This window comes from Poromitra crassiceps, assembly GCF_964638095.1.
Source record: "Poromitra crassiceps genome assembly, chromosome: 4".
Taxonomy (NCBI): Eukaryota; Metazoa; Chordata; class Actinopteri; order Beryciformes; family Melamphaidae; genus Poromitra; species Poromitra crassiceps.
Genome location: NC_139626.1, coordinates 22,255,343 through 22,282,665, shown reverse-complemented (window position 1 = coordinate 22,282,665; position 27,323 = coordinate 22,255,343). Strand labels below are relative to the sequence as shown.

Below are 27,323 nucleotides of genomic sequence, written 5' to 3'. Positions count from 1 at the left end.
ACAAGCCATAGCAGTGATACGCTTTAATTCTAGTAACACATTTTGGAGCAACAGAACTTGTTTCCTCAGGTCCCCCCCCCTCTCTCACCCACATTTACACACAATAGTTGAATCAAACACATAGCAGCTGTCAGAGGTGACATATGGGCAGTGCTTGATTTGTAAATTATGAGGTCCCATGATTTACAAATTAAGCACTGCATAATTATGTAATAGCACCAGTGGCTGCTTTGCTGCAGATGTAGTAACCAACGCTGGCCACATGATGGCACCAGAGTATGTAGTCTCATTGAGTTGACCCTATGCTGTATGGTTGATTATTCCATGATTTAACATTTGAAAAGAACATGTTTATGTTGAGTGACATTATTTAATGTTTTCACAAGGCAAACTGATCTTATCCAGCAATAGTGACGATAATGCTGATGCTTGTCAGTGGCGATGATGTTAATACAGTACTTTTGTTCATATTGAATACATCCCAATGTGTATGTTCCCAGGGCTTTGGTAATGTGGGTCTGCACTCCATGAGGTACCTGCACAGGTTTGGGGCAAAGTGTGTGGGCATCGGTGAGATCGACGGCGCCATCTACAACCCAGAGGGCATCGACCCCAAACAGCTGGAGGACTACAAACTGGTACCAGCACAGCTCCTCACTCCCATCTCTTATCTTATCTTTATCTTATCTTATCTTTATCACCTCTCATCTTTTCACAGTTGAGACTCAAAGTTGCTCTCTCCCTCTCCACCTGTGTGTGTGTGTGTGTGTGTGTGTGTGTGTGTGTGTGTGTGTGTGTGTGTGTGTGTGTGTGTGTGTGTGTGTGTGTGTGTGTGTGTGTGTGTGTGTGCGTGCAGCAACATGGCACCATCGTGGGCTTCCCAGGGGCCAAGCCTTATGAGGGCAGCATTTTGGAAGCTGACTGCCACATCCTGATCCCTGCTGCCGGAGAGAAGCAGCTCACGCGTGTCAACGCCCCGAGGATCAAGGCCAAGGTAGACCCTCTCCCTCACAAGCTCTTTATCTGAATCCATGACAGCTAGGATTGGGTACCTCCTTTTTTCAAAGTGGTTGACTGTTATATTTATTCTGTTGATCTAGTCATGGTCACGCAGAGGGTGTGTTTGTGTTTTGTCTGTTTCAGATCATTGCCGAAGGTGCCAATGGTCCCACCACCCCAGACGCTGACAAGATCTTCCTCGACAACAATGTCATGGTTATTCCTGTAAGAACACGTGCACACACACACACACACACACACACACACACACACACACACACACACACACACACACACACACACACACACACACACACACATTCCAAACCAGCAGATGTGTGAGTGTGTGTTGGTCCATGCAGGACATGTATCTGAACGCTGGCGGTGTGACGGTGTCGTACTTTGAGTGGCTGAAGAACCTGAACCACGTCAGCTACGGACGACTGACCTTCAAATATGAGAGGGACTCAAACTACCACCTACTCAGTGAGTGATATGAAAGTGTGGGCTCCAGGCCCCTTCAGTTCCCCTCAGGGTTGTAGGAATTAATTGCCTATAGTCTAAAATGGGGGTTTATCCCTGTGAAGTGATCTAAGGTGCTCCACATCCCTAGACCGTGGATAGAGTATGTTCCGGGACAATGGTTGTGTCAATACATCTTTCCACTTACACATGGAGGATTAATCTAAAGGCTGTTAAACTATCCCTTACCTGTGCTCTAGTTATTTTATTATCCCGTATTCCGGCTGGTCCTGAGATTGTGGAAGATGTCTTGTTCTTCTTTCTCCTCAATTTTTTCGTAATCTCCACACATTGCGTATATGACTACTGGTGTTTATGCCAGGATATACTTTGATTAATCTTAGCAAGCATTGGTTATATACTCAGTATTTAAGCATTCAATTGAGTAATTTAAAGTAATTAACTTTTTTTTCTAAACATTTGATTTCTACTCTTCTAGGCATTAAGCGAGCTTCCAGGCGATGCGCAGGACATCCTTGGTGTGGTAGATAGCCTGGGTTCGTACCCTAACAACCTATTTTGTCTTCCAGTGTCTGTGCAGGAAAGCATGGAAAGGAAGTTTGGCAAGGAGGGAGGACCCATCCCTATCGTCCCCACCGCTGACTTCCAGGCCAGAGTTGCTGTGAGTCACACACACACACACACACACACACACACACACACACACACACACACACACACACACACACACACACACACACACACACACACACACACACACACACACACACACACACACACACACACACACACACACTCACTCACTCACTCACTCACTCACTCACTCTCACTCTCACACATACACCCACATATACCGCAAGTTTTTGTCATACAGTATGGTGTTTTATATAATTCTTTGGATTTGGTTTCACCTACGTGTGCTATCAAATGGATGAATTTAACCAAATTGTCACCAAAATACATGTATGTTAGGGTTACGTAATACTCCTGTCAGTGCCCCTGACCAAGGCAATGGCAAAATAACTGGAGTTTGTTCCCGGGCGCTGCACTGCAGCTGCCCACTGCTCCTAGTTCTAGGAAGGTTCCTAGTACAGGATGGGTCAAATGCAGAGGATGAATTTCCCCATGGTGATAAATAAAGGATAACTTAATTAAATGGATGAATTTTCCAACAGAAGACCATACAAGTGTCAGAAAGATTAAATCAAGTGTCCATCCATTTATGTGTTCCAGGGCTTGGGCCCTCATTAATAGTTTTGTTGCACCTGTGTTTACCGTGCCTTTTAGACACAAAATGGCTCCGGTGAAAAAGGCCTATTAGTAACAAAAACAGTCTGACACACACACACACACACACACACACACACACACACACACACACACACACACACACACTGCACTCCACTACACATTACACTTCTGCATTCTCTATAAACAGCGAAGTGGTGCTCTGTTTGCAATTATGGTATCTTTTTGTTCTCTGCAGGGAGCGTCTGAGAAGGACATTGTCCACTCTGGGTTGGCCTACACCATGGAGAGATCTGCCCGGGTGAGTGAGGCACACTTGTTTTAGTGAGTCAGTGAATCTGAGGCGGAGGACTCGTAGTCACACAGACTCCAGACTCAATAATGATGTTGTGTGTGTCACAGCCAAGGTGGGAATTACATGGAGGCCATGGCCTCCATTGCCCCTCCCTCTGGCCGTGATGCCCTGAGATCCTTAAGGCCACCTTGGCAGCAGTGCCCTGCTACCAGCCTGCTACTGTCAGTTGCTTTAAAAGTGTCAATGGTCTCAGTTTAATGTAGCCTGCTCGATGCAAAGGATGTGTCATTGGCTAATTTCAACACACATTTCAGAACAATTGCTCTTCATGATGTCAATAGAGCAATGGCCTTTGTGACCTGGCATGTGGCCTTGTGCCCTAAAACAAATTGACGCCGAAAGCAAAATGGCCTTGCCCCTAAAATGATGAAATTCCCACCCTGGTCAGAGCCCTGCTAGTATTCTTAATCGGGAGCGGTAACATATTCCAGTTAGCAGCTCCAACAAACCTAAACGAACATTTGCCCATATTAGTTTTGAACCTAGACAAGCACAGATCAGCAATGCTGGTGAGCATGAGTGTCCCCACTCCTCTGAAAATGATTATTGAGATACTTGGGGGCCCTGTTGTTACAGAGATGTTATGGGCCGTGCTGAGCTGCAGTTGTACTGCCCTGGTATCCAGAGGGAGCCAGTCCATCTGCTGAAAGTGCTTTTTCCCAACTCGAGGCTAACCCCAAAGCTACCCTAATTAGTTTATTCTGAGAGACCTGCAACTTCTCTTTTAGGACTTTTAGGCCAACTGTTTTTCAAGATTGACTGTTGTTTGCATTCTCTTCTGCTTTGCAGCAAATCATGCGCACAGCCAGCAAGTACAACCTGGGCCTGGACCTGCGGACGGCCGCCTACGTCAACGCCATCGAGAAGGTCTTCAAAGTCTACAACGAGGCGGGGCTCACCTTCACATAAACGGCCAATCACAGCCCACGTTCCCCCGCACGCTCTACCCCACCCTCCTGCTAGTGATCACACTTCTGCTTTCTTATCGTCGTTTCCAAAACAGCCTTCAGAACATATAAGTGTTTACATTAGAGAAGCCCACCACTCTTTCTCTCTTTTAAGACACACACACACACACACACACACACACACTCTGAGACATTCTGCGGCTATGCTGGTATGTGTCCTATGTCCTGTGATATTTTTGCTGCCAACATATCAGTGTCGCTGTTTGAATATCAGTCCGTCCTTGTTTTTGTGTTTTTCTGAGATCTCATTGGAAAAGGCCAACCGTCAGCTACATCGTGAGAGAGATTGAAAGAGCCTGTCCTTCCCAAATTAACGTTCCTGCTGGTGCTGTAGGGCAGCCATGTTGGGAGCCCCCTTTTGTGATCCTGGATGTATTTATGACCCTCCATGATACGGTTGTTTCAGTTGACAGCACTTCAGATGCCTTATCTCAGATAGAGCCCGCTCGAAAAAGGAGACACCCACTTCAGTTGACTTTAATTGAAAGGGATATAGATTTAGCATCAGTAAAAGAGAATAATATAAATATGTTGCTCTTGAGTTTTTGTCACATATGAAGGCCAGGCAAGGCTAAGGCTTAGGATTAGTATTAAAGTTGCCAGGGTTTAGGATCCCCAACAAGGTTTTTTTATCCAATAGTTCCTTTAGATTCAAGGTTTTAGCTGCAACACATGTACCCCTTCGCCTCCTCCCGGTCTCCACCCAAAGCAGCCTCTCCCCGATTCCTCCCCTGACCAAGAGAAGGGAGGAGGAGATGGTCACTGTGCCTGCCAGCTTTAATTTTATCCTTCTAACCATCCAAGTCCTTATATGGAGATTACTTTGGCGGCAAAAAAAATGTGTATTGCCTTTTTTGTTGTTGAAAACCAATAAAATGTCAAAGTGATTCAACAGCGTCTGGCTATTCAATATGAAGATTGATGAATCGTGGTTTAATCTCACAATAACATCACATAGGCGCTGTAACGGTGACAAAACCATTCAGTGCTGGGGGGTGGTGTCTGGTGTGTGTATTCACCATGTATTCACACATGAATTGGGCTAATTTGAATCCACAAGAGTCTCAGCTTTCCAGTCATACCCTTATGCAATTTGGAAAACATTTTTTTCTGAGCCATATATATTTGTAAACAAAATCATGAAAACAATTTATTAGCTTTATTTTCCTCATAACCATTGACCACCATTATCTGACAATATCTGCCAACAGCCACAGGAGGGCGCCAGAGACCCTCCAGTAAGTTGATGAAATGGTTTCCAGCGCTCGCTCAGACCGCCTTGCATCACATATTCATTAGGACCTATGACATAGGTGATGCTTTTGTGGGAGAGTGTTGTAGGCTACATGTAGCGTAGCTAACTGTCCTCCTTAGATTGTTGATAGTTTGTGATAGATAGTCCAATACATTATGATTATGATAGATTGATATTTTGTCCTCACGTTTTTATGATTTTGGTCACAGATATTTAATTTCTTCATATATCAATCATATGATTTGAGCTTGAGAAAATGTGTAAAAAAAAATCAGGAACTACCCGGGGACTGCTTTTTTGATTAAGCAATATATTAATAATAATGTGCCATTGGGCTAAGTTAGGACCAAAAGAATCAGACGAAACATATCAAAAATGGCAAAAAACATTTTTGGGGTAAATGTTGGCTAATCAGTCAGTCTCTTTCCATCCTAATTTAGCCCAAGATGGACCGCTAAATTAGGACGAAAAGAGACTAACTAAAAACATAGCCAACATTTCAACGACATAATTTTTGGGCTAAATCATGGCCACGACGGACTGACCAGATTTAGCCCAAAAAGCGATGTCCATGGGCGTCGGGTGCTGGGAGGGTGTAATTGGAGAAGCATGCATTCTTCATTTGTTTGTTTGCAGTGCTAAGCCATCACATCATCATCAGCGGTGCTGATGCGACGCATCTGCCTGCAGCGTGACCCTGGCCTCTAAACACTAACCGAAACCACATCCGAGGCCAGCTCTTCCACATCCCTCCTCTCTGGACCAGCACGTGCCTGACTTCCGCTGTCCACTCTCTTTCCCCCGCCTGCTCACTCTACACAGCATGGAGAGATCTGCCCGGTGGGGTGAGTGAGCGTGGATAAGACAGAATCTTGCCTTATTTAATTTAATTTGTTTGTTTATTTGTTTATTTAGAAAACCATAAAATGTCAACAAAATAATTCAACACTGTATGGCTATTCAACAGGAAAACTGCATGGTTTCATGGTTTATTTTCATACATCATCATACAACATGACACAGGTGTGTTTTACTGTACAACGTGAACACTTCCATTCAGGGCTTTGTGGAGAGATGAAAGATGACATTCAGGAACTGAACAACTTTGTGACCTGGTCTAATGCTTGGCCAGCTACCGCTTCAGTCGCAGCTGTCTGCAATTTGTCAGTGAGCCCATCAACGATGCCTGAGAGGAAACACACACACACACACACACACACACGGCGAGAAATGAAAAATAGGCCTACACTATCAACTCGAGTCAGTGGTCAACATAATGAAGTGAATGAACACATCTGCTAATAAAGCTATCATACATGTATCAGAAAAGTTTATGCTTTTTGTAAAAACAACAACAGAAACATAAGAAAAAAACAAGCGTGAATAGCTAGCATGCAACCAAATCTCTAAAATGCAGGATGGCAGGGGCAGCCCACCTTACTCTGCCTCTGCCACCCTGCATTTCAACCCCCCCCCCCCCTCCCCTTTAGCCAATTGGCATGAACACAACACACACCTTCACACACTTGACCTAACCTCGTATTACCAGGCTCTTCCTGAGGAGAAGAGTGTTTTCAGGCTCTAGCTCTAACGTTAGCTACACAGAAGATTTTTCTGGCACACACGTATCCGGTAACCAGATTCTGGTTCTTGCCATTGCGCATTGGTCACGCCTCCAAGTCCCGAAGCGATGGAAACGGCTCCAGACTACACTTGACCGCATGGCAAATTTCAGCCTACTGCCCCTGCCATCCTGCATTTTGAAATTTGGCCCCCCTTTTAGCCAATTGGCATGAACATAAACACACACACACACACACACACACACACGCACGCACACACACACACACTTGACCTCCATGCCCAATTTCAGCCTCCTTGGGCGAAAGGGTGATTAACTTTTTGTGGACCAACCAAGCGACTGACCAAGAGTGAGTTATGGAGCTGCTAGTCACAGCTAAGAATAGCATACAGCAATCTTATTTACTATAATCCATGCTATGAATTTAGATGGGAAAGCGTCATGTTGAAGGGCGGTAAAATGTTCCTCACCAATTAAATGGGAAAATTGAGATGATGAAATAAAAAGATCACCTTTATCCTCTTCCTTCTTTTCTCCGCCCACCACCTTGTTTATCTGCTCCTTTGCTGCATCAGCTGGGAGACACAAACCCATCGTCACATACCCATTCAGGCAGATTGCACTGTGTGCAATAGTGGTGAATACTGTATATCAACTATTATGTGTATATATATATATATATATATATATATATATATATATATATATATATATATATATATATATATATATATATATATATATATATATATATATATATATATATATATATATATATGTGTATATATAAAATAAGGCTGGCAATACAGTATAAACCCTCCTCAAGAAAAATGTATTAAGAAGGTTAAAGTCTGTCCAAAAGTGTGTATATGCACCTCCAGTTCAATCAGTCCATTTGTCTTGAGGAGGGTTTATACTGTATTGCCAGCCTTATTTTATATATACACATATATATATATATATATATATATATATATATATATACATATACATATATATATATATATATATATATATATATATATATATATATATATATATATATATATATATATATATATATATATATATATATATATATATATATATATATATATATATATATATATATATATATATGTGTATATATAAAATAAGGCTGGCAATACAGTATAAACCCTCCTCAAGAAAAATGTATTAAGAAGGTTAAAGTCTGTCCAAAAGTGTGTATATGCACCTCCAGTTCAATCAGTCCAATAGTGCACCTTGGATTAGTGATCACTGATCAGTTTATTGCCTCTGAAACTCAACAGCATTTTCTCCAATTCATTTATAGTTAGTTTATGTCATCATATTATATCATAATACAGTAGTAGTCATATAGGCTATAGTATACAGGTCATTCATGTATTTGAAATGTACTGTATAAAGGAGATAGGAGTGATGTATAAAGACTTAACATTACTGTAAGTATCTACTGTGTATATATTCACTTTAACAAAGCAGAGAATTGTGAATATCTCACCCATCTGCTCGATAGCGCTGTTAGCTCCTTTCCCGATAAGACCTCCAATGTTATCCATTTGCTCCTCTGTTGATACCTTGCTGAGGTGAGAATGTGTAGCAGGGGTTGTGAGAAAATGTGAGGGTGTGTTTGTGGGAGGAATGATATAGGTGGCAGAGGCCAGCCCCACCACCACCACACACACCCCATCTGTATAGATCAACCCTTTGGGAGGCCAATACGCACGCACACACGCGGGCGCGCACACGCGCACACACACACACACACACACACACACACACACACACACACACACACACACACACACACACACACACACACACACACACACACAATCTCTCACACACACAATCTCTCTCACACACACACACACACACACACACACACACACACACACACACACACACACACACACACACTTCTCTCTAAATGTATGCTCAGGCACACCTCATATACATATACATATACATATACATATAGATACAGTATAACATACTTCCCCTCTTCAACCTAACAGCAATTCCACCATTTTGCCGCCCCTGAAACAGCTGGTTATTCTTGTTCTCAGCAGCATAGCTACAGGTATTATTTACAAAAGCTTTGACTCACAGCAAATTTGAAGACGTGTGGGAGATTCAACACTAGCACTGCTGTTTTTAACACTTTGAGCAGAATCCACTAAAGGATTGGGGTTGATGTTGCACCTGTTAAACCCCTGGAAATGATTGATTGTTTGTTTGTTTGTTTTTGCACATAATTAAAATCAGAGTACAGACAAAGGAAAACAACAGAAGATTGTGCCGGTAGAGACAGACAGAAAACCAGATTGGGTCCAAGGACGTAGTGGAGGGTAAACACAGTTTACCCACCTCTTTCAGATCTGTATAAATGAATGCGGTGAAACAATGTGGGTAAACTACTACTTCCCCTGAATGGGTCTATATACTATCCTATACATGGATCTCTACCTAAGAAATTAAACCAATATCAATAATAATCCGGACCAAAAAAAAGAAAAAAACACGAGAAAAGAAACAAGCAAACAATAAATAAGAAAAAGTATAGATTGAGAAGAAGAACAACCAATTCAGAAACCACCTGTATGGGATGGAAGACATAAGACTTAATTGTGCCACAAAAGGGCAGAGTAACACACAGCGTCTTTGCTGTTCTTGTATAGAGAGAACAGAAACTGGGGAGCTGTAGAGGGAGCCGTAGAGCAAAAACTAAAAAACAGTGCAAATAATGCGGATCAGGAGATGTGTCAGATTCACAAAGACAGCTGCTATTGCCCCCCAATGCCCCACACCGTGAACAGCAACACAACGAAGAGCTTCTGAATGCTGGAATGGAAACTATGAGCCTATTTAAGAGAGATAGGATGCTCACACTTCCTCATGGCAGTGATAGCAGCATGGTGGAGGCTTCGCAAATATCAAAGACATGTCAGAGAATGTATTCTAAAGTAGAATAGAGGGGGGCAGAGATTGTTATTTTAGAGGATACGAAGCACATTAATTCTTATACTTAAAGGTCCCATATTCAGCTAAATACAAGTTATAAAAATTATTGTTAGGGTCTGACCATGTATCATCCACTTTTGTATTGAGTTATAATTTTATAAGGTAAATATGTAGGACATTTCCCAATTTTCTCTCAGGTACATGTGGACTCGATTCAAAGCCACTAAAACAGACAGTTATTCTAAATAGGTTATTGTAAATTTGCGTTAAGAAAATTGGTTAAGTGATGAGCTAATGTGGATTTACTAAAATTATCAGTAACTTTTCCCTGAAGGGTATGTCTGTTCCCACAGGCCACTGGAAGGTGAGAGTTTGGAAAGTAACTGTAACAGAGCATATTAAGTACTGTAACTCTAACAGAGCACAAGTAACTGTACATGTACGTATAACTGTAACAGAGCACAAGTAAATGTAACAGAGGACAAGTAACTCTTAACACTGAGCATAAGTAACTGTAACATAGATTTACTGCCCTCTGGTGTCCCACTTTGATACTACATTGTAACGTTACACAGAATTACTGCCACGTTGCGGTAAAACACGCTTATTGATCTGTCTACCACTGTAACAGAGCATAAACTGTAACAGAACACAAGTAACTGTAACAGAGCATAAGTAACTGTAACAGAGCATATTCTTGATGTAGCCTCCTTTGGACTTTATTTCACTGTGGGTATAGGTTGAAACAGGAAATACCAGCAGTGGCATCTTAACGTTTTGTAGGACAATGTGAGTCACACTGAGAACATCCATGCTGTCAGCAGATACAAAGAGACAAGGCATGTATGTATTCATAGTACATAACATCTTCTTGTGTGGGACAAGTTAACACCCTTTCACTTTGAGTGTGGGTGTGTTTGTTTGACAGTTTCTATGGGGTGTTGGCTACGTGCTCCGCCCTGGTGTGGCCCCTCCTCATTGTGCCCGCTAGCACCAGCCTCAGTTTAACAACCTGACTTTTGCACCGATCAGAGTCTGGCCTTTTGTGTGAGGAGTAAGGTGGCATGAGAATGGTAAAATGCTACCTGGCAGGGTTATGTAATTACACACAGCAGTTTAATGCTGTATAATAATGTATAGTAGTATAATGCTGTTAGTATAATAAGATAGTGTGATGATGTAAATTTTTATATATGTATATATATATATATATATATATATATATATAATGTATAGACATTGGCTCTTACATTTTTCTGTGTGTTGAGCCTGTACTTTAGCCAGGGCTGCCGACACATTTAGATTTTTGGACATTTTTGTCCCCTAACAATATACAGTAAGTGTGAGTATTTTCCCCCTCTAATAAGAAGTTATTTTTTGTGCTAGATCTTTTACAACTTCAGTCCTCATCATAGATACGTTTTTCATCATTTTCAGCATAAAAACACAAAACAGGAATTATTTTCCAATATAATGAATGCAAATTGTGTGTGTGTGTGTGTGTGTGTGTGTGTGTGTGTGTGTGTGTGTGTGTGTGTGTGTGTGTGTGTGTGTGCGTGTGCGTGTGCGCGTGTGCGTGCGTGCGTGCGTGCGTGCGTGTGTGTGAATACCTGAAGGGAATACTTTTGTTTGTTTTGTTTTATTTGCTCTAAAATTCATTTGAAGCACACAAGTTGTGCGCACGCAGTGTACCTGCCTCCCCTCAACCCTGCTGCTATATCTGTGTTAACTACATTCAGTGTGACCCAGACAAATTGGCTCAGCAAGACTATTTTGAAGTATTCCCAAAGTAGTCAAAGTTTTCGGAATACTAGGTTACTTAACTTGAGTATTCTAATGGAATGCATTTTAAGGCATATATTCAGCATTCTGTAGTGTAATACATTTGAAAAGTAACCCTCCCAACAATGAAGATTGGCAGATCCATTTTTACCTTTTGTGCAGTGTCAGATTAACAAAATCTCCATCAAGGCTGCGCCATCTATAATACAAAGCCCCCCCAAAATGTCACTGTTGAAGGCGGGGGGCGGCGTGGGCTTGGGAAGGTCATCTTGTACTGGGCACGGGGAAAGCTGATGGTGGCCCTGCTTTAGCAATACATTTATGTAAATCTGTGCTCTTTATTGCCAGAGTAAATGTCACTTTTTTACATGTAAAGTGACACTTCAAGTGTGGTCGCAGCGGCTGCAACACAGTCACCCAGGGGCACCACACTGTGGTAATCAGTGTTGGGGGTAATGCATTACAAAATTAATATATTACAGGTAACATGTTGCTTTTAGCAGTAACGTAACTTATTACCAATAGGATTTCAGTAATATTATACCCGTTACTATGTCAAGTAACGCAAGTTACATCTTGATACTGAGCTGCTGTCAGCTCCTCGTTAGGTTGCGTTGAGTCCAGAGATGGGAAGTAAACTAAGTACAAATACTTCATTACTGTACTTAAGTAGGATTTTCAGGTATCTGTACTTTACTGAGTATTTATTTTTCTGACAACTTTGTACTTTTACTCCCTACAATTTAACACAAATATCTGTACTTTCTACTCCTTACATTTTCAAAACGGGCTAGTTACTTTAGTTTAAATGCATGACAGACAAATAATGATGTAAGAAATAATTATTTTGTACAAGTAGCTGTACTTCTACTTAATACTATAGGTAAATCAGTGGTGGCAACTGGGACATCTGTATGGGATGAATTCATTTATTTGACTTTGTGCAGCAGAGTTTCTTTCTCCCTGTGCTACTTGAACACCTAACTCCCCCCCAAAGGTCTAATAAAATAATAACAATAATAATAATAATAATAATAATAATAATAATAATAATAGTAGTAGTCTAATAATACAACTGAATAAATCAACTCTTGACACAGCAGTTGGATTTCAGCAAAACCATTTTAATTTCACTGGTACTTTTTATAAAATCAGCGAGTCTGCTTTGATGCCAACTTAAACATGGTGTGTGATTGTGTCTGATTTAGTGTTCGTGTAGGTGAGTGAAGTGATATTTGTGTGTTGTTTATGTGTGTGTTAGTGTGAATGTGTACGTGTGTGTGTGCATGCGTGTTCGTGTGAATGTCAGATTGCTTGATAAGGCAACATGCAGTCATCAGTTTCTATTGGCCTCAAAGTAAAAACACACAGACCTGTCCCAGACACAAACACACACACTTTGCTGGCTAGACCTGTTCTATGTTACACACACACACACACACACACACACACACACACACACACACTCGCACACACACACACACACACACACACACGCACACGCACACGCACACGCACACACGCACACACACACATGCGCACACACACACACACACACACACACACACACACATGTGCGTGCGCCGTGCACACGCGCACACACACTCAGATGCAGACGAGCTATAGAATTAAAGCAAGCAGTGAGGAGCGGGGCACAGTGAGTGACAGGATAACAGAATCCTCTGATTGGCGCAGACAGTTGATGGATGGGAGCTTCAGAACAGCCAAGGTTCAGAGTTGGACCAGTGTGAAATGAAGCGTACCATTAAAAACTACATATTCCAGGACTCACCATAGACATCTGAATAACTGAGAGAGTGAGCGTCCATATTGCTTGTTTCTCTCTACGCATGCAAACCAGTTTCACAAAGACTAAAAAGCAAGTCAGCCTACAGTATCACAAGTGAAGCAACACAATGAGGGACCGGATTATCATCGGCCTTGTTTCTCACACCGTCGTTCATCCTCTCACTTCTCACGACTCTAAACCTGGATGAAACCCAGGCCAGAAACCCACCTCACACTGCCGAGCTAGAGCTGTGCAGCATGTGCCGTATTGCTTCTGCTTTTAAGATTGAAGAAACATCTCGTGGAACCTCTGCCCTCGTAGCCTCTCGCATGCAATGCATTGCTTTCTGGCTGACGATAATAACCCTAGATGTCGAGACAAAACACACGCTAAGCCAATACAAAGCTATATAGGACGGCCGCTACTCTACGGTTACAACATACATGTACTGTACTACAAGTCACTCTACGGCAGGGGTAGGCAACCTTTTTGATATGAAGTGCCATTTTAAATTTTGCTTGTCAATCAGTGTGCCGCACCAAGATTAATGAGTCGCACATCAAAATTTAACCTCATTCCTTCCAAAATCAGGACATTGAAATGGAAGCACTATACAAGAGACACAGCACGGTCCTTCTCTGTCGTCCGCGCTGGCATTTTATTTGGGATATTTACGGTAGTGAGCCACTCTCTGCCTCTGATTGGTTTCCTTCCATGGCAGCAGAAAGCAGATGAATGTGTTCATCTGCTTTATGAAGTAGGTCATTTGACTGGTCACTTCAACAATTCTGCAAAAAAATCTCAATTGTGCACTTAGTGCTACTGTGCACTGTCATGCCAATGGTTAACCCTTCGTGTGCCAGAGTTGGCACCCGTGCCATAGGTTGCTGACCCCTCCCTGCTCTACGGGTCTGTTCATGCAGTCTACTGGAGCTAACTATCACACACACTACACAGAATGCTCATCATCTCTCCCCATCGCATCAGTCCCTGCAGAAGCTGAAGCGACGGCCTTATTTGACACGTGAGCGCTTTATGCATGCACACGCACACACCACGTAGAAGCTAACATGCACACACAAAACAAACACACATGCACGCGCGCACACGCACACACACACGCACACGCACACACACGCACACGCACACAAAGTTGCATACACCTTCCTACAGTATATCCTGTCCTAGTCACACAGGGAGTTCCATTTCACTCTTGTATTTATTCACACACCCAGATACTTGAATAAACAAAATTCCTCTAAACAATGACTACAATTGTCACTCATCTGCCCCGTGTGTGTGTGTGTGTGTGTGTGTGTGTGTGTGTGTGTGTGTGTGTGTGTGTATGTGTGTGTGTATGTGTGTGTGTGTGTGTGTGTGTGTGTGTACGCGCGCGCGCGTGTGCGTGCATGTGTGTGTCGCTCATGGTGGGTGCTAGAGTATTGCGTATTGTGTCTCTGGTTTTGTGTTTGTTTGTGTGTGTGTGTGTGTGTCTGCGTGTGAGCAGGTCTCCCTATAGGGGGTAGGTATGGGGTGACAACAACACGACAACACTAACACAGGGATCGGGTGAGGGAAGACGGGCGGTGGAAGAAAAGCTACAGGCTGCAGAAAAACAGGGCGTTTTGTGGGCGGTGAGGGGTCAGGTTTGGGTAAAGGGGGGCATCAGGGGGTGACGCGGCAAGGGGGTGGGGGTTGGGTAGGTAAGAGGGGTGGGGAGTCGGAGGGGGCAATCTGGAAGAGTCTGTTTGAGTTGATTTGGTTCCCATAAAGTCACAAAAAATATGTCGAACATCTGGAGTCTGGTACATCAAGGCGAGGGGGAGCGAGGGACAACTGGAGAGGATGGGAGGAGAGGTCCCGACAGCGACTAATACCCCTGGTAGGAAGGAAGGAAAGAAAACAAAGAAAAAAGTTAATTCATGTCTTTCCATTTGAATTTTGAATTTGTCCTCTCGACGCAACGCAAGCCTGGTCAGTGTCGCCAGGTATCCCAGCATGCTTTTTTTTGTGTTGCCAATCAGATCGTGTATAGTGTCCATGCACCGGTACCGGGGCCAGAGGCAAGTCACTGGAGCTGCAGCTCAACTCGCTCCCGGGGCCGCAGTCACAATGTTACTGTCACAATGTTTTGTTTTGGGGTGTGTAACAATGTTACTGTCACAATGTTTTGTGAGACTGGGTTGGCTCTCTAGTCGTTTCCTCACCTGTCCTTCTCCTCCCTGCTCCATTCCTCCATATTCTCCCTGTAGGAACAGAGACAGAGAGAGGAGACATTAGAGATGAGGAGATGGAGGTGATGTCAGAGCTGAGATGACAGGATGAGGTGGTGTCAGAGCTGAGATGACAGGAGGAGGTGATGATGTCAGAGCTGAGATGACAGGATGAGGTGATGATGTCAGAGCTGAGATGACAGGATGAGGTGATGATGTCAGAGCTGAGATGACAGGAGGAGGTGATGTCAGAGCTGAGATGACAGGATGAGGTGACGATGTCAGACCTGAGATGACAGGATGAAGTGATGATGTCAGGAGGAGGAACGAGTGGATGGATGAATTCAGAAGGAAGTGGTAATGCAACATAAAGGATGCCAACTGCCATAAAACACCACAGAAGAAGAAGAAGAAGAAGTGACGATGTCAGAGCTGAGATGACAGTGATATCAGACCTGAGATGATAGGATGAGATGAGACAGAGCTGAGATGACAGAATGAGGTGATGATGATGATGATGATGATGATGATGAGGACAGGATGTATAGGAAACCATGGATGGATAAATCCAGAAGGAGGCGGTAATGCAACATAAAGGATGCCAACTGCCATAAAACACCACAGAAGAAGAAGGTGATGATTTCAGAGCTGAGGTGACGTTGAGATGACAGGATGAGGTGACGATGTCAGAGCTGAGATGACAGGATGAGGTGATGATGTCAGAGCTAATTCCATGTTACGTTTTGACTTTTTGAATTATGAAAAAATATGTCAGAGCTAAGATGACAGGATGAGGTGATAGGAGGATGGGGGACGGGGGTTCTCAAGCATCAAGGCCACCTTCCACCTGCTCCAACCCCTCCTTCCCGCACTGATAAGTGTATAAGGCTACAAACACCATGCACTAGGGTTCAAACGGCCTGTTATGGTAGCCTGGGTAAACCCAGCCCCCACGTGACCTGCTCTCAGACCTGCTCTCAGACCTGCTCACTAGTCACTACAGTCTGGAATGCGGCTCATTCAGATCGATTTCTGGGACGAGGCGCAGACCCTCGCAGAATCTTGTGACTAGTGAGCAGGGTCTGTCTGAGAGCAGGTCACTGGGGGCTGGGTTTACCCAGGCTAGTTATGGTAAGTTGTGCTTGTGGCTTTGCAGGAGGTCTTGAGTGTTTGAGGGTTATACAGCATGTTCAATCAATTATTACCTACACCTACTCTGTGTGCAAAGCCCTCTGGCTGAACGTTGCGTAGAAGCAAAGCTATTTCAGTGCATGCCATGAGAATATTAAATAGCTTTTCTATTGTGCTAGAGATGTGGCTGAGAGCTTGTCATTTCGCTTAAGCTAGACAGTAGTATGGTTAGAAATGGACCTGGGGAGAGTTTGAGTATTTAGTCTAAGTATATAGACAGTATAGACAGTAGTATGGTTAGAAATGGACCTGGGGAGAGTTCGAGTATTTAGTCTAAGTATATAGACAGTATAGACAGTAGTATGGTTAGAAATGGACCTGGGGAGAGTTCGAGTATTTAGTCTAAGTATATAGACAGTATAGACAGTAGTATGGTTAGAAATGGACCTGGGGAGAGTTTGAGTATTTAGTCTACGTACTCGAAAGCCACACAAGTGAGTGAGCATCTGAGGGGTCAGAGGAAAGTGCCTGCAGTATTCAGAGTAAGAACTCACATTAACTCACTGAATGGCTCTGGGATATACTAATCTATGGGTTGTGCTACTGTTGTCCATCTAATTTGACGGAAACTCTTATCCAAACCCCCTTATAGTGCACGACGGCATAGATTTTTAATAAGTGGCTTGAATTTCTCCTTTCCCGTCTTGACGCTCACTTAATCTGGTGTTTGCCTTTCTCTATCACTGTAAAAAAAATAATCATGTGGTTCAACTTAAAAACTTAAGTTCAATTGCTGCCTTACAAATGTGAGAGGATCAAGTTTAAAGTGATAATACGGAAGATTTTCATCTAAATAAATATCTGTTAAGTCACTATCTATCTGATAGTGCGTTAAAACAATGGTGATTGAGCCTATGGCCCATTGATGGAAGCCTTTGCATTTTCAGTATTGCAGCATTTATGAATGGTGTCTGTGGTGACACAGGGTGGGCAGAGCTAACACAATAGACTCACTCTGTAGGTTACTGTAGATTCCTGACAACTCTTGTGTGAAGTAGGATAACAAGCTATTATTTTCCGGTCTCTGCTACCATTACGGGTGGTTACTATGGCTGAACAAACTGAATAATGTCACATAATAACAGTTTGGTTTGGATCTCACCTGCAATTACCACTCATCACCCATAGGTGTCACCCAAGAGAACAAAACTGAAATCTTCTCTATTATCACTCTAAACAAGAAATTATCATTAGTTAGACAACAACATTATGTTGTCTTACTAATTAAACAACAAACAATTTAAACAACAAACGATCATTATATTGCAGGTGCCCAAATTCTTTCCTATAAAGGGCCAAAAATTAATCTGGATAGAGGGCCATGGGCTAGCATGACATTTTTTCCCTCACCAAAATTTTGCCTAACTTGGAGTGTTATTTAGCCGCCTTCCCGACAAGCTAGCTATTAGGTCTTATAGTTTTATGGTATAAGATCACGCCATCTTTAAAAATGAGCCCGCCACAGCCCCTGAAAGACAGTAATATCAGCCGTATTCTTTTATTTTTTATTTTTGGTCAAATCCGTGGTGGGCCAAAACAACCACGGCCCCCAAATTGGTCAGCCATGGTCTAAATAATGATCGTTTGTTGTTTAAACTTGATACTCTTGAGGTACGTTTACTCACATTTTTAAGGCAGCAAGTGAACTTAAGTATTTATTGAACTACATGGTCTTCTTCTTACAGTGAATAGGTAGTATGCATGCAGGGTGTCCCCTCTTTATCGCTCCTTGACCACCACCCGCCCGCACACATGATAACCTATAACCTATGACCCCATACTGTCCTGTCCAATAGGCACCTCGTATACAGGCTCCTCCTACCAGGGCAACACAGAGGAGAGACAAACAACATAAACAAGTACAGATTAGCAAAAAATAACAGCAACACAGCACAGCACAGAACAGAACAACACAGCATTGCACAGTCACACACAGAAACACAATACTAAAACAACACAGAACATTTGGAACTATAATAGAAAGCAGTGCACCAAACACAACACCAACGTTAGATGTAAGACATCTAACATAACTGCACAAAGAGGTCTGACAACAGGGTTCAAATTAGGCTGTAAGAAGGCCAAACAAGGGATGTCAATATGAAATTGTTTGTGTGTGCCACCAAATTAAATTAAACATCAGCCATTGCCCAAGTGCTAAAATACAGTATAATTTGAACCCTGGTTAAAAACAGCAAAAATATAGTTACAAATACAGTGCAAATACGTAATAATTGGGTTATGCTTGCAATGGGGAAGTCTATCGATGTTTCGATAAATGTATGAACATATATCTTTATAAATACGAGTATAAATACCAAAGTTTTGTGGATCAATTTAGTGTACTATACATGTATAACTTATTCAAGGGAAGAAAGAGGGAAAGTGAAATGTTTCCCCCCCATGTGTGTTTTATATGGGGAAATAGCTCCCTCTAGTGGGTGACCACAGACCCTGCTGCCCAAACTACGCCATTTAACATTAGCACACTACCTATGTCAGACTGTAACCTTTAAACTTGCTGGTCTCGTCACAGCTATGTCCCTCTGACGATATTTTTTTCCGGATGATGGCGAAAGCTGGAGGGACCCTCTCTGCCTGTGATCGGCCTAGCCGCAAACGTTCATCCAATCACATCCGTTTGGCTATCCTGCGTCTCTTTCTACAGTCTGTGGTCAGACAGACAGCAGTTTCGCTTGCTAGCATGCAGGAAAGACGCCACTGTGTGTTTATGTTTTTGATATAGTCTGGTCTCTGGTTTATAATGCTCTTGGCAGTGCACGTATGTAGCCTACAGACAAATAAAAAAGAAAAGATAAAAGATTAATGAGAATTGATCAAGGGTTATATAAAAACAGTGTCAATGGAAAAGTGTGTGTGAGTTTGGAAAAGGAGTGCACCACTAGGTGGAGACATGCATCCATAGCAGTGTTGATTGCGTAGACGAAAACTATGAGGACAAATGTTAGTCCACTACCTATTTTCACTGGTGAAAACTAGACTAAAAATGTTAGAGAGGGATGAATTGGGAAGAGATCCAATCAGAAGAGAAGAAGAAGAAGTTAAACATCTGTGTCTGTATTGCACATTCAAACCTTAACTCATTGAGTGCCAGCCACTTTTGGAGAACGGACGCTCCCAGTGCCAGAGTTTCAGAGCGTTTTCAGTGATTTCTCGAGGCCCACAGAATATTGTGTGATATTACTATGTAAAGTTTATTGATATCATTTTCCGTTCTTTAGTTATCAGCCGGAGAAGATAGGTTGATTTCAGCAAAAACACACGTTTCAATTTAGAATCTGAGATATTCAGCCTTTTGTGAAAGGAAGCATTTCAAGCACATCATTGACTCTGAAGCTAATATTTTCTGATGTAATGACACCCCAAAAATAATTTCCTTCAATAAAACAGTGAAAACAAAGGAATTTTGTTTGGCCAAATAATATTTTTTAGCTGCAACCAGCAGCGCTGGCCCCTGCGTGCGCAGACCCTACACCTTCTTGCTGGTCTTGATTTACTGCTGGTGGGCATCAGATATTCTAGCTTGTTTGCCTGTCTCTGTGCATCGAGCCTGCTGTCTGGGTCTGTGTTTACTGTCAATGGTTGTATGCTGTAGTGCCCTGCGTGCCCCACCCCCCTCCTCCTCCTCCGTGGGAGTGTCTCTGGGGCTCTGCTGCGTTTGCTCTGCGTTTGCTCTGCACTGAAAAGTGCGCTGCACCCCGCTTTTTCACAGCCTGTCGCCGGCTCCCAGCTGAGAATAATGTAACTTTTCAGAAAGACGCTGGTGTCGGCAACTAAATCATATGGAGGGGCTATCGCAGCGGAGACAGAGGGGCTCAATAGACCCTTCTCACGGGGGCCATTTTGTGTCGAGAAGCCAGGGTAAACACAGGTGCAAGCAAAACACTAATGAGGGTTTCCAAATTCCAATCATGGAAGTTGGAAACCCTGGCTTCTCGACACAAAATGGCCCCCATGAGAAGGGTCTATTGTGGCAGCAGATTGACTGCTGTTCACAGGCACAGCTAACGTTATGCTTCATGCATATCGATGCGATTTCCGTTTCCCCATGACTTCTTCTCTCTTTTTTCCTCGCCTTTCTCTAATCTGGACAGCACTGTCGCCACCTAATGGGTCCCTAAAATAGCTTTTACACATTCAACATCCACCATACTTTCACAGGAGATGGATCTGGCTTTGATCCACGTGACACACGTCCCACCGTCAAAAAACGCAATTGACGAACATACTCGTCCTTGGCACTCTACGTTACTAAACGAATTGACGAACATACTCGTCCTTGGCACTCAATGAGAAACAATTCCAGAATAACAGATTAATATATCTTTACAATAAGTTTGGAAATTCTAATGAATAGTTACGGTTTTATTTGACTAAGATGAGATGAAAATACTTAGACACTTAGTCGACGAAAACTTGACTAAATAAAATCAGGATGAGGTTGACTAAATATGATAAGAGTTAAAGAGCAAGTGGATTATAGCTCACTCAGATAAACATGTGAATGTTGTGTGATATGCAAAGGTTGTTGGTTCAATCCCAGCCTCTGGCAATTTCTTAAAAAGCAGTCACATTATAAGCTGCAGCAGTGATCCTTCTTTATCATCACCAGTAGTTTGAACACTGATAGAAATAAGCTGATGAAGGAGACTAGTCAATCCCTGACTCTAGCTCAACTCACTGGTACAAATCTAACCTGTCTCACTCTTTATGCTGTGTTATTGTCAGTGTGAATACAGTGTGTAGAAATCAGAAGTTCAACTCCTAACAGCTCATAGCTCAGTCGGCTGAGCAGCTGTGTCACTGTCTCTGTCTGACAGGTAGACTGTTGGTTCGATTCCCGATGGAGGAGACATATTACAGCACTGCCCTGTCTTTAACATCACCAGCGTAGCGCCTCCTACAGGCAGATACACAGAGCGACACAGCGCCTCCTACAGATCCACAGAAATGGACACTGTGGACAGACTGCAAAGAGATCCCGACATGTCATATACTGAGTCTAGAGCAGTTTTTCGAAATGTTTTTTTTACGCCTTGCGGCAGCCAGGGAGACACCTGGAAAACATAAAACGTACTTCCGATGGCAGTTAAATTTCCGCTCTCTGTGGTTTTCTGTCTCATAACCCTCAGCTCATGTCTCTGCAGAGGTCAGGGGGGTGAACCTGTGCTAAAACTCCACATTTACTCTTTAGGCTGGAACCCCCCCCCCCCACACACACACACACACACACACACACACACCAGCTTTATATTGATTGACAGCTGAAATGTAACATTTTAAAAACAAGACAGGTCAAACTTTTTGCAGCGGGATTTTGGCCGAACTCTCTTAGTCTCGCTCTCTCTCACTGTCTCTCTATGTGTCTCGATCACATGAAAGTGAGGCTTCCTTCAGGTACAATCAGGACGGTCAGCATGGGTGGTGGTGCTGGTGGTTGCTTAAACCTGCGCTAAACCTCTGGTGTCACTCCACATTTACTCAAGGTGTCACAATAGTCTACTGGAACCCCCCCCCCCCCCCCCCCCCCCCACACACACACACACACACACACACACCAGCTTTATGTTGATTGACAGCTGAAATGTAACATTTTAAAAACAAGACAGGTCAAACTTTTTGCAGCGGGATTTTGGCCTCGCTCTCTTAGCTTCGCTCTCTCTCACTGTCTCTATGTCTCTCGATCACATGAAAGTGAGGCTTCCTTCAGGTACAATCAGGACGGTCAGCTTGGGTGGTGGTGGTGGTGGTGGTGGTGGTGGTTGCTTAAACCTGTGCTAAGACTCTGGTGCCACTCCACATTTACTCTTTAGGCTTTAGGGCAAGGTGTCACAATAGTCTACTGGAACCCCGCCCCCCCTACACACACACACACACACACACACACACACACACACACACACACACACACACACACACACACACACACACACACACACACACAGACCAGCTTTATGTTGATTGACAGCTGAAATGTAACATTTTAAAAACCAGACAGGTCAAACTTTTTGCAGCGGGATTTTGGCCGAACTCTCTTAGTCTCGCTCTCTCTCACTGTCTCTCTATGTCTCTCGATCACATGAAAGTGAGGCTTCCTTCAGGTACAATCAGGACGGTCAGCATGGGTGGTGGTGCTGGTGGTTGCTTAAACCTGCGCTAAACCTCTGGTGTCACTCCACATTTACTCTTTAGGCTTTAGCGCAAGGTGTCACAATAGTCTACTGGAACCCCCTTCCCCCCCCCACACACACACCCCAGCTTTATATTGATTGACAGCTGAAATGTAACATTTTAAAAACCAGACAGGTCAAACTTTTTACAGCGGGATTTTGGCCGAACTCTCTTAGTCTCACTCTCTCTCACTGTCTCTCTATGTGTCTCGATCACATGAAAGTGAGGCTTCCTTCAGGTACAATCAGGACGGTCAGCTTGGGTGGTGGTGGTGGTATGACCCGCCCCTCTCTGCCTCTGATTGGCTGATTGTACTCGGCTGCTCCCACCTTCTTTCCAGGCGAGCCAGAAGTATCTCAAACGTGAGCAGCAGGTGCAAAACAATAATTAAATCAACAAGCATGAGATACTTCATTATATGGAACGTTACAATTGCAAACCCTATATCTGAGTTATTTAGGCCTACTTAGCCTATAGCACAGATGTGTAATTTTTTCTTGTCATTCCAAATTTAATCACATTGTTGCTCTGATTAAGTAGAAGTACAGTTATTTGTGTAAAAAAAAGACTGGTAAAGCAGAAGTACTGATTCAACTTAATTACTCAAGTAAAAGGAAAAAAGTACAGGCTCTGAAATGTACTCAAGTATAAAAGTAAAAGGTTTTCTGTGCAAGGCGAATAGAAACTCACATCATATTAATATAAGTCAAATACTATTCAACTTGAAAGGTCCCTTCAAAACATATTTTAAGATGCATAAAGACTATATTTTAATCTTCTAGTCTTAATCACTATGACCCACTAGCTCAGAGAGTTGGATTGCTGTCTAGCAGTTTGGCGCTTGTGGGTTTGAGCCTCAGTGACTTTTGAGGTTGTGGGTTCGATCCTCAATCAGTTTTGAATGTCGACAGCCAGAGGAAAGAGTAATTTAAAGCCCTGAGAAAACCTCATTCAATCAGTCTGACTTGGTGGCACAGAGTTATTTTGAAGCCTAGCGGGAGCAAGGATTAGATTAGAAGGGAAGAAAAATAAAATCTGATGTCAGCAAAAATTCAGCTCTCTGTGGTCTTCTGTCTCATAAACCTCAGCTCATGTCTCTGCAGAGGTCAGGGGGGAGAACAGCCCCCCCACTCAGCTCTTGGTAGGGGCAGTGGGGCGGGAATCGAACCCACAACCTCTGGCTCGGTGCCTCTGTGTGTATTATTCCTTCACACCACCAGCTGCCTTTCACGCTCAGAGCTCTTCTCCAGGCGCTCTTGTCTCTTCCCTTTGCCTGTCACCATTCAAAACTGACTGAGGCTCGAACCCACGACCGCAAAAGTGGCTGAGGTCTCAACATTGCCGGGCAGCAAGCCTACTGTCTGTGCCACCAAGTCAGACTGATTGAAAGAGGTTTTCTCAGGGCTTTAAATTACTCTTTACTCTGGCTGTCGACATTCAAAACTGACTGAGGATCGAACCCACAACCTCAAAAGTCACTGAGGCTCAAACCCACAAGCTCCAAATTGCTAGACAGCAATCCAACTCTCTGAGCTAGTGGGTCAAAGCGATTAAGACTAGAAGATTAAAGTAAAGTCTTTATGCATCTTAAAATATGTTTTGAAGGGACCTTTTAAGTTGAATAGTATTTGAATTATATTAATATGACGCGAGTTTCTATTCGCCTTGCACAGAAAACCTTTTACTTTTATACTTGAGTACATTTCAGAGGCTGTACTTTTTTCCTTTTACTTGAGTAATTAAGTTGAATCAGTACTTCTGCTTTACCAGTCTTTTCTTTACACAAATAACTGTACTTCTACTTAATCAGAGCAACAATGTGATTAAATTTGGAATGACAAGAAAAAATTACACGTCTGTGCAATAGGCTAAGTAGGCCTAAATAACTCAGATATAGGGTTTGCAATTGTAACATTCCATATAATGAAGTATCTCATGCTTGTTGATTTAATGATTGTTTTGCACCTGCTGCTCACGTTTGAGATACTTCTGGCTCTACTGGAAAGAAGGTGGGAGCAGCCGAGTACAGTCAGCCAATCAGAGGCAGAGAGGGGCGGGTCATGCCTTCGCCTAGCCTTCGCCATCATGGGAAAAAAATATCGCGTCCCTCTGACTGTCTGCCATTTTCAGAGCAGATAGAGCTGAAATACACTCCGGTGTTGAGCATCTGAATATTGTTGTGATTTGGGTGGCTCCTTGGTCTCACCACTCCAAGTGTTCTTGTTGTATATGAGTTTTGGTCATTCTATTTGCTGGTCCTGTTTTGAAATTATTTTTGTTTTCCACCTCCACATGATCGTCAGAGGTGAGGGTTACTAGTGGGGATCATGGATCTATGGATGAGGCATTCAAAGATGGCGGCCCGTTCATTTCAATGAACGTTGCTCACCCAGCGCTGTGCTGAAATACTTTGGACTGCTACCTGGGCCCATAAGTCTGCGCAGTAGTGTTTTTCTGTGCCCCGCCTATCCAACATGATTCATGAATGTTACATTGGCCAGAACCATGGAGAGAGAGGGAGCTCCAGAAAACGGTTCTTGGTGGCTTCTAAAGAAAAAAGATTGGCCCAATAATTTAAAATTTGATCATTCAAATAGTCGTTTTTGATTTCGAGTGATACCCAGAAATCCCCCCCGCCCCCTTCCCCCCGAGAGTTTTACAGCTACTTCTTTCCCATTATGTGTGTGTCAGGAAAATCTTTTTGGGCCCCATGGCGTCACGTGACCTGCAATACAGAGCGTGGCCACTGCACCAAACTTGCTTCACATCCCAGAGCTGTTTCCGGGGACATTCACTTCAGCAGGGTGGATGCTTGCCATCATGGAGCATTTAAAACTGCATGTTGTGTGGCAAGTGGGCTAGCTCTGGGGTTTTCAAAGGAAGCCACGGAAGTAATCCTGAAAGCTGTAGTTCCTCGAATGGCCACTTGAGGCAGGACCCGGAAGTGATGTCATCCCGTTCACCCCCATGTTAAAATGCCCTACTTTGAACAGTGATTAAGCATGTTTACAGATTGGACACAAACACGGTTTTAGCCTATATAGCTAATTCCAATTTTTCATAACAAATGTAGGGGAGTGAATTTTTATATAACTTGCATGTTTAGAGAGTAAAATAGATGATAGAAAAGGGGGTAATTGACAGGTTGCCTGTCCAGTGATTATGCAGCTTGCCGATCATGGACCAATAGCAGGCGGAGCTGCGGCTTTGGGAAACCCCCCGTCTCATGCCGTCAGACAACACTTTGCTCCCAAACGTGAGTCGGAAAAATTATGGATGGCTTCGTCCATGTTATTTTGGTCAGTGGTTTTGGCTGAATCTTATTATCCCTATGCTCATTGCATCACCACTAGGGGGCGTGACTGTGGCTCCTGTTGCAAAGAGCTGCAGAAATATCTTCCCACTTATCAATATTGTCTCTCTTTCAAGCTACAACTAACAAAGTCTCAATATTTTCCCCCCAAAGATTATGTTTTCATGTAGGCAAATTGTCCAAATAAAGTCTCGCTGTTTGATCGATGGATGTTTGTGTACCAGTGATTTGAGGTAAATGACATGACTCTCATCTCTCAAGGGACCCCCTAGTCTCAATAGCAGTATCGATAAGCTCACAACTTATTGATTTTTGGGTTTTGAGAAATCAGTGATCGATACCAATCGATACCAGGTCTCGATCCCCATCGCTAATCACTACTGGTGTGAAACCAGTGAAAACTGTGGAAACCAACGATCAGAATCAGATCAGAATCAGAATCACTTTTGCCACAATATGCAAGATTACAGTATGAGGAATTTGTCTTAGTGTAAGTATACATATGCGTAAGTATGATCCAATGCTGCCATGGCGACTGACCTGGTTGGTCGATGCGGCGACGTTCTCGACCCCCTCCATGCCTGCCTGTGACACGTCATTGGCCCCGGCAACCACTGTGTCGCCAACAATGTTGGCCTGCTCGTTGGTCCTGATTCCCACTGGGGGCACAGAGGATAAGGGTAAGCAGCAAGACCACGCACGCACGCACACACACACACACACACACACACACACACACACACACACACACACACACACACACACACACACACACACACACACACACACACACACACGGATGGAGTTTGTCTTACCTGCTCCTACTCCTGATGCGACTCCCTCCTTTGTCTTATTGCCTGAGAAAGAGAGGGAAATCACAATCACATAAATACAGACTGGGGTAATGAGGATGTGATAAGGTCAGTGAGGTTTCACAGTCACATTCATAAAGACTGAGGTAAGGAGGATGTGATTAGGTCAGTGAG

The 27,323-nt window shown here is 43.2% G+C and overlaps 2 protein-coding genes and 1 long non-coding RNA gene across 3 annotated transcripts in view; 1 reads left to right on the top strand and 2 right to left on the bottom strand.

Annotated features, from left to right (window-relative positions):
- LOC310775674 (glutamate dehydrogenase, mitochondrial-like) overlaps positions 1-4,763 on the top strand; it is a gene marked incomplete at its 5' end in the record, with an annotated part of 34,726 nt that extends 29,963 nt beyond the window's left edge. The window contains 7 exons of the mRNA XM_083635823.1: positions 501-638; positions 857-994; positions 1,144-1,224; positions 1,362-1,485; positions 2,052-2,143; positions 2,969-3,031; positions 3,875-4,763. Coding sequence (XP_083491949.1) covers positions 501-638; positions 857-994; positions 1,144-1,224; positions 1,362-1,485; positions 2,052-2,143; positions 2,969-3,031; positions 3,875-3,994 — 756 coding nt within the window. The 3' untranslated portion in view covers positions 3,995-4,763. The remainder of the gene's footprint in view (positions 1-500; positions 639-856; positions 995-1,143; positions 1,225-1,361; positions 1,486-2,051; positions 2,144-2,968; positions 3,032-3,874) is intronic.
- A 1,504-nt stretch (positions 4,764-6,267) lies between these two features.
- Positions 6,268-8,537, bottom strand: LOC310776051. Its single transcript, XR_014552689.1, has 3 exons — positions 8,395-8,537; positions 7,403-7,465; positions 6,268-6,494 (listed from the first exon to the last, which is right to left on the bottom strand). It is a non-coding gene; the product is annotated as an uncharacterized lncRNA (long non-coding RNA).
- Positions 8,538-9,779: 1,242 nt separating this feature from the next.
- The window catches only part of sncgb (synuclein, gamma b (breast cancer-specific protein 1)), a gene marked incomplete at both ends in the record, with an annotated part of 23,843 nt that continues 6,299 nt past the window's right edge, over positions 9,780-27,323 (bottom strand). Inside the window, 5 exons of the mRNA XM_083635822.1 lie at positions 9,780-9,854; positions 15,636-15,674; positions 18,633-18,650; positions 26,878-26,996; positions 27,153-27,194. Of these exons, the coding sequence (XP_083491948.1) occupies positions 9,780-9,854; positions 15,636-15,674; positions 18,633-18,650; positions 26,878-26,996; positions 27,153-27,194 (293 nt within the window). The remainder of the gene's footprint in view (positions 9,855-15,635; positions 15,675-18,632; positions 18,651-26,877; positions 26,997-27,152; positions 27,195-27,323) is intronic.